This window comes from Poecilia latipinna, unplaced genomic scaffold (assembly GCF_001443285.1).
Source record: "Poecilia latipinna isolate Pla-1442-1.1 unplaced genomic scaffold, P_latipinna-1.0 Scaffold4321, whole genome shotgun sequence".
Lineage (NCBI taxonomy): Eukaryota > Metazoa > Chordata > Actinopteri > Cyprinodontiformes > Poeciliidae > Poecilia > Poecilia latipinna.
This window is the reverse complement of record NW_015116937.1, coordinates 14,278-26,123: the sequence shown is the minus strand read 5'-3', so window position 1 is coordinate 26,123 and position 11,846 is coordinate 14,278. Positions and strand designations below refer to the sequence as shown.

Below are 11,846 nucleotides of genomic sequence, written 5' to 3'. Positions count from 1 at the left end.
AACAAATTTGCTGTGGATAGCATCATGTGTCTGCTGAGCAGTACATGTAAAATTGTGTTACTTGTGATTAAAGTAATAAAAGTTTATTTTTGCTATTTTGCATGTGTGTGTCTATTGAATATAAACATTGATTCTGAAAAGCACTACAGGATCATGGCGCCCTTGATGTTTTGTACATTTCAGAGACTAGCAGTGTTTAGTGTGGAGAAGCAATTTTCTGTTCTTGAAATTCCTGACTGGATCTTTTCACCCTGACAAATGGAGAAGGCAATAAAAGTTGTAAACATTTAATCACGTGATCTATCACTTGATCCTGACAGTTCTGGGTGTCACGAAGAACAGATGACCAGGACGAGCTTCCTAGTTTTCCTTTAAATCTACGACCTCCCTTTACGCTTTGATCGTCTCCAAGTGAGCTGTCCTAACCGTAGACGATCTTTGAGCTCACCTGTCGCTAGGATACTCTTTGCCCTCCTCTGCTGCCACGCCATTGGAGGATGAGTGATGGGAGAGGGGGGTTGGGGCGGGTGGAAGTACTGCTCCGCTGGAAGTTTGTTACCTTCGTTTAGAAAATTAAAGTCTAAAACAGAGAGCAATCGCTGTGTTTGGAACTTTTTAGGTAGTCTGTTGTTTCAAAAGTGACTTTATTCCGTAATCTTAAGGAGTCCAGCCGTGTCGCGATGGAGTTTGGTGAAGAATCGTCGCCTGCTCTGGCCTTCGAGAAAAACGCTTTTGAGCTCACCGTCGAAGATGTGTATGACATTTCCTACGTGATCGGCCGAGATTTGTTAAAAATAAGCAGCACCGGTGAAGAAGTGTCGGATTTACAGTTCAGGATAGTCCGAGTCCTGGAAATGTTTGAAACGCTGGTGAACAAGTACAATCTGTCAGTGGAGGAGCTGAAAATGGAGCGGGACAACCTGAAGGCAGAGCTGGACAGGATCATCAGGGAGGGCTCTTCCTCCTCCGGACAGACCGGGGTGAGCTTCATCCTCCGGCTCAAGCTCTTGTCAGGGGGAGACGTGGAGAGGTTTTAACAATGTCTTCCTTGTCCCAGCAGCAAACTGTGGGAGCTAATCAACTGGTGGTGGACCTGAATGACCCCAACAGACCGCGCTTCACCATGCAGGAGCTGAAGGAGGTTCTGCAGGAGAGGAACCAGCTGAAGGCTCAGCTCATGGTGGCCCAAGAGGAGCTTCAGCTGTATAAGAGGTCCCCACACAGCCTGTTTTATTAAAACCTGATTTATCCGTCAAGCTGCTGGCACCGTTTCACCACTAATGCACAATAATGTTAATCAGTTATTGTTTATTTGCATTAGAAGCACCAGAAAGAGTTTGTTTTGCATGTAATCCCACACAGAGCATCAACAACCAAGACAACAGTTTTGTAAAACAAACCCGCTGCAAAAACTGGGATGAGATTCTCATTGTTTGATTACCTTGAAAAGAAATGACTCTTTTTAAGTGCATTTACACAAAATGTACCTAAAAACGAGGAAATGTTTTAATTCAAGTAAAAAAAAAAAAGCTATAAATGATGCTCAAAATTGCTAATATTTATAAATGATGTATTATTACAGCTATTACACTGTAATGAAAGAGCTGCTCATTATACTGAAACAGTGTAATTTGTAGAATGTTGCAAAACATCTCATGCAATATTTGATAGACTTTCATATGTATATTGATATGCATGTATACATATATTTGACCATTTGTGTCAACTCTGTCTGTCCTCCACTATGGCAGCAGCTTTACAAACATAAAGACTTCAGCTCATGAGGCTGGGACATCCTGGAGATGGCAATTTAAAGAGAAACTTGTCTGAAAGAGTTATCTTAGGTCCAAATTTTACACGTGCTTATTATATATTTTCAAAGTACTTGCTGTACAGAGGAGCACTATCCCTTTTTCCTATTTAAAAAAACTTATATAATCTTATATAATAGTCAGTCAGACTATCTGCAAAGGAAGAGCTAGCAGTGAGCAACTTAACAGACATGCTTCTTAGCTCTCCAACTTTAATTTCTAATGTAGTTCTCACACTTATTTCTAAAATCAACACTTTTTTTTAGACTTATGACTAAGAATCATTCTTAACTTTTAGATGGAAAACTGCCAAGCTTGTAGTTGTAATTTCCAACACTTTTGCTATATAGAGGGTTCCTATCATTTTTACAGAAAAGTTTTGAACTTCATTTAGTGATTCTGGACAAGTATGCAAAAAGTAAATAGCAATTTAGGGAAAGAAAGGGATAGGGCTAGGGTTTGTCTAAATGTTGTCATTTTTGCAGGTTTTGCAATTAAAGTCTGACCATAATACAAATATCTGCTGTAACCTTTTTATTGAAATGAGAGAAAAAAGACTGAATTCTGCTGAATAGTGTGAAATGTTTCAAGTTCCTCAACTTTGAACACTATTTTTAATTCAAAATTGCTGTACCATCTTTCCAAGTGACCATAAACTTCTTCTGCAGTGGGATTCTACCTCAATCTGAACCCACCATGGTTGACGTGGATCTGAGTACGCCGCCAGCCACAGAGGATAGTTCATCCACAGTAAATGAGAAGACAACCATAGGAAAACTGTAAGTTACAAAATGTTTAGATCTAAATAATAAATTAACTAATATAAACTTATTTTGAATGTCAGAAAGTTTTACTATCACAGGTAAAATGCAAGGAATTCAAAGTTGTTGTTTTTTTTTCCTCAGTCACATGATGCTGAGGTGAAGATAACAGGCAGATTATCCTTACAGCCGTTCTCCTGTGCGCTAATGCTGTACTTGTGACCCAGTGAAGTCATGCTGATGCAGAGAATGTTTGTGCGTGAGGAGTGAGTGAGGCTGGAAAATGTGTCCATCTTCTAAACTATTGTCGGTAATTACAAGCTACTCTGACTTGGATTGGAGCGCCTGTCAGCCATTAACCCACCGTTCCAGTGACGGGACTGCTATACATTTCTCCTAATGTTCCATAGTTTTCCCAAATGAAAATCCTGGATTTCTCAGTTTCTAGGATCGCCTTTAGGGGCCTTTAATATAAATGTATGTCCTTCCTAGGCCTTACTGCAGGCTTTTCTACAAGACAATATCAGGATATATTAAATTGTGATATTTTTGATGAAAACTGCAATATCAGTTTTGATTAACCCACATCGCTTAGATACATTTTCTTTCTTTATCATTCACCACTCTGTATGAGCTTTAGCATCTCTAACATCGTAGATCCTGTGTGTGAGTATTAAGGGCAGATAGAGTCCATCCTACTTTCCAAATACAATTTAGATATTTGATAGGGTTTTCACAACATGTCACAAATATTTTGTCATCATAATATCAGTGTGTTCAATGTTTATATTGCAAAGGACTGATTGGAGGAAAGTCACTGTTGGCTAATATATCCCAAGTGTTATGAACTTACATTTTTCATGGCAATGTAACATTTAGCCAACTAGTCAGAGTCTCACAGCAGCGGATGCTCACACGCTGGACACAAACAGCTTTATCCAAAATACTAGAGGCCAAAAAGTGATGGCTACAGATGGGGAAAAAGAATATAAGCACATATCACACAGATAGTTGATTGATGAATGGATGGAAGGATGATGGATTGATGTAAGGATGGGAGGATTTATATTTTCTAAACAATCGTTTGGAGAAAAAAATTCTGGAAACAAAAATGTTTATCCTTTTTCAGACAAGAAGAAAAAACTTACTTTCCCTGACTGTACAGGAACCATGACTGGTCACGCATGATAAACTAAACTGACTCTGGACTCTTTCTGTTTTTAGGTTTTCGTTCAGGAGAAAATGAGAGGAGTCCTTCTGATGATCTCTCTGTCTTGGAGGCAAATGGGATTTATCTGCACAATTTCTAACCACTTTTGTAATTATTGTTGTATACACATGTCAGTCTAACAATATTTTGTATAATTTTTAACCTAATATGATTTTAAGTATTACAATACTGGAGAAGCTGAACTATAAATAAGTTTAGGTAACTGGAAAGTGTTAAGTTAGAGTCATTCCCTGTTCAAGCATTTTTAAAACTGTGCTCATTTAAGTTTTGTCTTAAATCATGAAGTAAACAAATGGATCAAATATGGTCCCATAAAGTCAATCGTATCAACAAAACAATGCAGATTACATTTTTTTATGCTGGATTTTTGGGGCTATTTGCTATTGAAGTGTTGTAAATGTTGCCGGTTATGAAGAAACTAGGAAAAAATACCACTCAGACATAATGTGTGATATGCAAAGTAGCAATAAAAACAGGGTTGCTGATTGTTGACAGCCTGTCATTTCTTTCTTTTACACAGGACACGATTTTCTGTTTTTACAAATAAAATCTGCAGAATGGGTCATGCTTTTGTACCATGATCTCTTTACTTTGATACTCCATAGTACTGTTAAAATACTATATATTCACCTGTGTACAATTCAATCAATCTCAGTATAAATGCAGCTGTTTAAACACCCCTGAGGTCTGTTGTTCATATCTAGGATTATGATATTCATATATCTGACAAAAGTAATTTCTTTTTTCATCTAACCAACAAGTTTGTTTCTGAAAAAAAAAAAAAAAAAAAAAAAAAAACAAGACATGCAGCTGTCAAAAGATAAAAGTTTATTCTAAAAAAAAAATGTTATTCACAATTTCATTTGAAAGAATGTAATGTAAAAAAATATGTTTACTTTTACCAATAATCAGTGAAAATAGTTTATCAGCTTGACAGCAAACTTCCAGTTGCTGAGCATCTTATTTCATGTTTCCACTGGTATCTTATTTCAAGTCTTTGAGGTTGGAAGGTCTCTTTGCCATCACCCTAATGCACCAACATGTTAGTTAAAACCAAATGTTTACACTGAAGCTAAATCTGCCAGGGGTATAAATATTTTTTTGACTTAACTGTACAGAACCTGAATATCTAAACAGCAAACATCATGAGAAACCACAGAGTAATGAAGAAAATAAAGACAGCAGAGAATTTGCACGACACCCTGAAGATCATCATAAATGATCTTTAGTTTTTTTTCCTCATATCAAACTCAGGCTGTATTTCACTGTAGCCAAAACAGCATTCAATTAATTTAGAAAAGAAACTAAAAGAATAAAAGCACATCTTGCAGGAAAACAAACAAACAAAAAAACACTTCAAGTATTGAAGCTCACAGCTTCACTTCAGGCATGTTTTCAAAGAGTGTCATTTTATGTAAAGCTCACTTTTATAAAGACTGAGAACGACTCGTGTTCAGCATAATAAAACTCTCAGTATTTAAGCCAGGGGTGTGCAGAGATGGACTCTTTGCTCCGATCCCCGTAGTCATAGAGCAGTTCCTCCTCTGCCTTGATGTCCCTGGAGGCCACAAAGATCAGATGAGGTGTCCCATCGATGGGGTGGAGCCTCGTCTGGCAGTTCCCACTTTTACTGTGGTTCAACAGCCGTCCACGACGGTTCGTTTCTTTGGTAGCATCTATGCTGTAAAGCAAAGAAAGCAAAACGTTTTAAGCTTCGATAGACTGCAAGTCTTCTAGTTTTATTGGTGTTACTTCAACCTACCAGTAGGTTTTAGCCTGATACTGGAAGTAATACATGTAACAGCCTGTTTTAGGGTCCTCAGAATACTGGGCCTCTCTCTTTTTGGCCTCAGCCAGGTCCAGCAGGTCGCCATGGTACTCGACAACAAAATCTCCCTTTTTGAAACTCTTCCCAGCAAAGACTCCTCTTCCTTTTCCTTCTATGTGTTTGACCTGATGACATTCAAATCTCTGGCATTTATTTGGTCTGGCGAAATGTTAAACCGTTGTAAGAATTGTAATAATGTTTCTGCCAAACGGACATCTGAATGTAGTATTTGGTGAAAAAAAATAAAAGGGCCACATTACCTCCAGTCCTTCTTCGATGCCGTTCTTTAACAGGTCATCAATGTGTCTGTGTTCTTCACTCTTGACAGTCAGATCAAAGTTTTACTCAAAACTACTAATTTCAAAGTGACAGTTTCTCACCATCACTTAATAAAAGCAACCCCCCCCGCCCCCACATACAAACCTTTATCTCCGTTTTAGTTTTCCTGTTACTTCTCCTGATGGGAAAATAATCTGTGACTTTTCTGTTTTGAAGAGCTTTGTTCTCCATCCTGGAGAGAAAGACATTGTGATTGCTCAGCCAGCTGTGAAAGTGCATCAGCATCTTGGCAAGTAATGCGGACACAATGAACTCACTTTTTTGCTCCAAGCTTGCGGCGGCTGGCTTTACTCCGAGGCGTGGCCGATGGCACTGCAGGGCTACCATCTGATTCTGCGCTGGGCTCTTTTTGCTTTGGTTTGCCAGAGATTTGCTTTTTTGTCTCACTTTGACACGGCCCGTCTGGTTTCTGCTCTTTGGAGCTACAGCTCTTAGATTTTGCTTCATCGTTTGTGACTGACGTGAGAAGGAAAGAAGGATCAGAGAAGCTGCTTTAGAGAACATTGTAAAAGTATTCATAGTTCTTTTGATGTTTCTTAGATTTGATCACATTAATCAAACTTTAATTTATTTTATTGTAACTTTACGAGACGAACGAATGCAAGTGGAATGAAAACTATATTTGGGTTAAAAGTTTTTTTTTTTTGTGTGTCATGCATTTGTATGTACAGCCACCCTGAGTAAATACTTTGTAAAACACTTTTCAACCAATGATGACCGCAATTCTTTTGGGGATATTGCTGAATGGACTGAATACAAATACACACCAAACATTTCAAATTTTCATTTGTAAAATAAACTGGAAAACAAACAAAAAAAAAACATAAATGCACAATTTTGATGTAAAAATACTTTTGTTGTAAAAAGACAAAGAATGCAAAAAAAGGTCAAGAGTTAAAAATAAGTTTGTCTTTTTGAAAGTGGTAATATTTCTCATTTGTCTCTGGGAAACTCACCTTGCTTCAGCTTTGACAGACCAGGATCAGTGGCATCAGAATCATTCCCCTCCAGGATGAGCATGCTGGAGCTGTCGCTCAGCGGGGACCTGGGTTTACCTGTACTGCGCAGACTCTGGACAACTGGCTGTGTTTTATCGACAAATTCCTATAAAAGTGAATTTTCTTGGCATTAATCAGAAAAAAACCCAACAAAAAACATAAAGACCTAATAGGGCAAAAGAAATGCAATATTATACTTTGAATGGCAGATAAAAAAAGCCTTCTAACTGGCTGGGTTAAAAGAAAGCTGCTAGAATTAAAGACTCTTCTGCAACCAAATTAAACGTTCTGATTTACAAAATGGGTGTATTTTATATAATTCCTATTGACAGAGTCCCATTCGAACATCCATCTTACAGTATTTGACACAAGTCATTTTTATTAAATGTCTCTGTACATCATTTCTGCCTTAAATGTATGTGCAAACACATTAAAAACTAACAGTCCCCATAAAACTCAACCCTTTATCTTAATTATGACCACCCTTTCTCAGTATATCAAAAACACATTTCTAAGCTCAATGGGGGGCCCTGTGTGATAGACCAAAATTTGCATTCAACTTACATTAATCCACAGATTAGAAAATAAACTGGTTGTTCAGATTTGGAAAAACAACTTTCTGTTTTGAAACAAGGTCTGGAAATGCAAAGAACACATTCGCNTCTTTTTAAGCCATTTCTCGAATCCTCTCAAAACATGCTAAATCTATTAAAGGCCTTTCTATCAACTTAGGACACCAGCAGTCTTCAGAAACATAAAGTTACCTGCCTGGAAAACAAAGTGAACCAGTGACATTGTGTTAGCCTGGTCTGGAGCAAGCTAGCTGCACAGGATAAGTTACCATAGTAACTTATGTGCTACTGTCTTTGTGAAATTGAATCGGGGATTTAATCAGAGTATAAACCCTGCTGATTTGTGTAAACGTAAGCTTTATATTGTTTATGCCAGGACGAGGCATACGAGTATTTGGACGGCTTTTTGAAGTTTAATTTGCTTGCTATACGAGTTGACAAACGGGGGTGTGTGTAAAGCATAACATGCAGGAAACATACCTTGTTAATTTGTGGCTTGTTTTCCTTTGTCTCCGCTTGTGAGGTAGTTGTTTGTTCAGCAGTCTCACCTGTTTTTTTGTCCGTTTTCAGTCCATTTTTCTTCCCTTTATAAACATAAGAATATCCAAAAATAGCTATTCAAGTTTAATTCTCGAAAAACTATATAGAACAGTCGTAAATTTTACCGTAAATTCTTAAAAATAAACTGCGTTAAATTTGGGTTTCTCGTTTTAGTAAATATTTTGCTATAACCTACACAGGGTAGTTTTTATAGCACTCTTATCCGCTTTCTAGAAAATTTCACAGCTGCATTGTACAAATATCAACTAATGATAAAGTTAACCTTTTGCCATCCTCAGTTCCTAGAATATCGTACAAAAATAATGTTGTCCTCCGTGTCGCCGAGTTCTTCTGAGTTTAACTTTAATGTCGAAGAAATGTCAAACCACAGCGCCGTAACGTTACACAGTCGGCATGGAGGATTTAAAAATCCGTTTGCGATTCCCATTGGGTAATTTCATCAAAGAGGCGGGGCGCGTGCTTCAGAGCAGCTTCCCCATTGGTTGCAACTTCTGCTACGTCTATTCTACAACATATAAACATCTGTATGTTTTTACAATTCACAAAGCTATATTGCATGTTACTGATATAAAAATGTTGTTTCAAAAAGGAATGAAAAGTCAAATAAACACATACAAAAAATATATATATAAAAATACTAAAAATAATTGTCTTTTTTCTTGCCCACAAATGTAAACAATCAAAACAATTCCCACAAAAGAAAAAAAAAAATCACACAATATAAACCAATGTTTATATTGGTTATAAACATTTTGTGGTGATAGAATGTTGATAATCTGAAATCTAAACATTTTTAATGGGATTTTTGGGGAATAGGGTTTTACTGACACCTAGTGGAAGTAGATGGGAGTAGTACTGATAGATAAAAAAATGTAATCATTAGATCAATAACTGAGAAACTAAGAGAATAAAAATAACAGGATTTGTAATAAATTTTTCAGAAAGAATAAACTGTTTATTTCAAGATTACAATGGACTAGGGGTCCACCGATTGGAGTTTTCTGGCTGATCGCAGATTACTGATCTTTAAAAAGCCTCATCTGGCCGATGTCGCTAAATATAGCAAGAACGTAGCTCAGGTGGCAACAGTGGGGTGACTATTGTTAACTGCAAACATGCAGACATGACCTGGTGGGCTAATCTATCAGTCAACCCTCTCTCATATCAGAGCAACAGATGACAGTGGTTGATTTTTAGACATTTGCTGAGGCAAATAAGATCAGTGGATAAGACAGACTTCACATACAAGTATCAGCTGATCACAGATCTCCTAAAATTAAGAAGCTCGAGGTCAATAAATCAGCTGGCCAATAAATCGGTGCACCCCTACAATGGACTATCCACACTAACATTTTAAGCGGTGTCATCTCCAGGTTTATTGTCTACGGCCAAGGATTCTTTAAACAGTCTTTTCTTCTCCAAATTCTCATTCACTCTCTTCCGTTTTTCTTGTTTCCTCAACACAGATTCTTTCTTCTTCACCACCAACTCACTGAGTTCACCCTTATATGCCACATCAAGTTTCTCCCTCATTATATCCCGGGCACGCTTTCGGTTTATATCCACAGATCTGGTCTGATGACACTACAGGAGGAGTTGAATGAGAGAGAAACAGAAGTTATAAAACACAATTCCCAACTCTAGTTCCAAGTATTAAAGTACATATGTTTTCCAGCAATATATTCTAGATATTTCACATATTGTTGTACTTTGTCATTAAAAACTAGAGAGGACTGACAAAAATAACCGTTTGCTTTAAAACTTTCAACATATTTTTCTTATGACTATAAGATAATTTGTGGATTTTTCTTAATTTTAGGAACCCAGAACAATCAGTTGATAAAATGGCAGTTCTTTTCCTGGCTCCCTCTACCCTCTTTTTTTTTTTAAATGATCCACTTGGAGACATGCCTGTTGTAGTATAATCTGACCAATCACCACTAGAAACTTCAGCTCTAAAACATAAAAACATATATCACTCCTCACACTTACCTTTCTGCCTTTTTAAAATAATAATAATAAAATAATAAAATAATAATAATAATAATAATAATAATAATAATAACGAGCTTCCTCACAATACAAGCCTAGCATTTTAAGGTGTAGGACCTGTTTGAAAGCTTAGATAAAATATATTGATTCTATAAATTATTACTTAATTTAACCTAATGCAAGTGGATTAATAAGAGATTTTAAGTAATATTAACTGTGCTAAATAAATATGATCCTAAGTTTCTTAGGCACTATAATCCGAGGCAAGGATACATTTACTTACTGTAAAATGGGAATTATAATAAATGCTAGTTTTTAGAGAGACGTTTTATGCGTACTCTCGTATATTAAAATATCAGTGAAAATCAGAAATCTATTATCCACTGTTTATCACAACAACTGTAGTGCGGATTTAATTGACAGATAAAGTAAACCCTGACAGAAAACATAACAGCTAAGCCTTAAAAATTGGACAAATAGCAGAGCTACCTTCACTACAATCCCGGTGGGGATGTGTTTGAGAACTACACAGTTGCTGGTTTTGTTAGTAGCTTGTCCTCCTGGCCCGGATCCCCTCACGAACTGCTCTTCCAGCTCTTCCTCCAACAGGACTGGGAGATCAGGCAGGTCCTTCTTACCAAAAGCCACAACCCATGAGGGTGCAGGCGGGGTCAGACTGAGCAGCGGAGAGAGACCAGAAGTACTTCTCCACATGAACCGCCTGGATGCTCCCAGCAAGCTGCTGGTGAACGGGAGAAGGGATGACATCGCATTGCAATTTACACAATCAGCAGTAAAACTAAAAGTTTCCAGTTTCCAGACCGAAGAGGGGGCAGCCTCAAAACCTCACTGTGAAGCTCAACCTTCCGCTTTGTTTACTTTAATAGGCGTCCAATCAGCAGGCTTGCTTTTTTTCTTCGTTTCGACAATGAAGGTTTTGCTGACTCAATAGCACCACCGTGTGCTGAACAGTGGAACAAATCAAAATTGCAACATTAAAAATTTAAATTAAACAACAAAAAAATTTAGTTCAGTTTATTTATATAGCACGGCACGAATATATATCAAATGTAGTTTATGTAGAAATATATATAAATATATTCAAAGTCAAGTCCACATTCTAATACATTTCTGTTTCTAAAACAATGCAGTATTTTGACTTTGGCCATTTTGTCCACATGGGAAGAGTTTAGAAACTGTCCTAGGAAAACCCAGATGCAGGACACTGGCCTTTGAGGACAAATTGGACACCCATGGCCATCGTGGAAGGCCAAAATCAAGTCCCTGGAATAGTGCAGAGGAACACATGTACCAAATAAGGTCCTGAGGTCCCACAGTCAAAATGGGAAACTCCATCAAGAGTGGCTGACAGTGACAGAGATAAGATCCTGCTAGATTTTGGGATCCAGATTATAAACCAGAGATTACTGTCCAACTGGACATTGTGGTAATAGAGAAAAGGTAAAAGATGGGATTAATGATAGGTATTGTGCTTCTACGGAATACAGACCTCAACAAAAGAGACAAGAAGCTTGAAAAAAAAAAAAAAAAAAAAAAAAAAGGGCTGAAAGAAGAATAAACTATGGTATTGAAAGACAGGGAAAGCCTCAGTGGTGGCAGTGGTCATTGGAGGACTTTGACCTGTGACCTCTATACTGGGAGAGTGGTTTCTGCAGATTCAAGTAACAACCTCTGACATCTCTGTCTTGAGGAAAGCGGTCCTTGGAACAACAAAGGTGCACCAAGCCTCTAG

At 37.5% G+C, this 11,846-nt stretch overlaps 2 protein-coding genes across 4 annotated transcripts; one reads left to right on the top strand and one right to left on the bottom strand.

Annotated features, from left to right (window-relative positions):
- Window positions 1-6: 6 nt before the first annotated feature.
- LOC106942498 (RILP-like protein 2) lies at window positions 7-4,297 on the top strand. Of its 2 annotated transcripts, none has more exons than XM_015025782.1 (4): window positions 7-980; window positions 1,058-1,212; window positions 2,480-2,590; window positions 3,797-4,297. In XM_015025782.1, the coding sequence occupies exons 1-4, from the start codon at window positions 681-683 to the stop codon at window positions 3,816-3,818; spliced, it is 588 nt and encodes a 195-aa protein (XP_014881268.1). In that variant the 5' UTR covers window positions 7-680; the 3' UTR covers window positions 3,819-4,297. The 2 variants fall into 2 exon arrangements, with proteins under 2 accessions (XP_014881268.1, XP_014881269.1); XM_015025783.1 differs by having other exon boundaries at window positions 10-980; window positions 1,061-1,212.
- A 597-nt stretch (window positions 4,298-4,894) lies between these two features.
- Window positions 4,895-10,982, bottom strand: LOC106942497 (N-lysine methyltransferase SETD8-like). 2 transcript variants are annotated; one of them, XM_015025781.1, is made up of 9 exons: window positions 10,583-10,982; window positions 9,595-9,685; window positions 8,021-8,124; window positions 6,927-7,074; window positions 6,228-6,426; window positions 6,055-6,142; window positions 5,892-5,951; window positions 5,566-5,756; window positions 4,895-5,484 (listed from the first exon to the last, which is right to left on the bottom strand). In XM_015025781.1, the coding sequence occupies exons 1-9, from the start codon at window positions 10,859-10,861 to the stop codon at window positions 5,274-5,276; spliced, it is 1,371 nt and encodes a 456-aa protein (XP_014881267.1). In that variant the 5' UTR covers window positions 10,862-10,982; the 3' UTR covers window positions 4,895-5,273. The 2 variants fall into 2 exon arrangements, with proteins under 2 accessions (XP_014881267.1, XP_014881266.1); XM_015025780.1 differs by lacking the exons at window positions 9,595-9,685; window positions 10,583-10,982 and adding an exon at window positions 8,364-8,591.
- Between the last annotated feature and the right edge of the window lie 864 nt (window positions 10,983-11,846).

What these genes read in the sequence shown, in the direction of transcription:
- LOC106942498 (XM_015025782.1), top strand. Translation starts at nt 681, where the DNA reads ATGGAGTTTGGTGAAGAATCGTCGCCTGCTCTGGCCTTCGAGAAAAAC. An exon ending in CCTCCTCCGGACAGACCGGG is followed by an intron (nt 981 to 1,057) that starts GTGAGCTTCATC and finishes TCCTTGTCCCAG; the next exon opens with CAGCAAACTGTGGGAGCTAA. An exon ending in GAGCTTCAGCTGTATAAGAG is followed by an intron (nt 1,213 to 2,479) that starts GTCCCCACACAG and finishes CTTCTTCTGCAG; the next exon opens with TGGGATTCTACCTCAATCTG.
- LOC106942497 (XM_015025781.1), bottom strand. Translation starts at nt 10,861, where the DNA reads ATGTCATCCCTTCTCCCGTTCACCAGCAGCTTGCTGGGAGCATCCAGG. An exon ending in ACAAGCCACAAATTAACAAG is followed by an intron (nt 7,075 to 8,020) that starts GTATGTTTCCTG and finishes TCACTTTTATAG; the next exon opens with GAATTTGTCGATAAAACACA. An exon ending in TATCAGGCTAAAACCTACTG is followed by an intron (nt 5,485 to 5,565) that starts GTAGGTTGAAGT and finishes TTTGCTTTACAG; the next exon opens with CATAGATGCTACCAAAGAAA.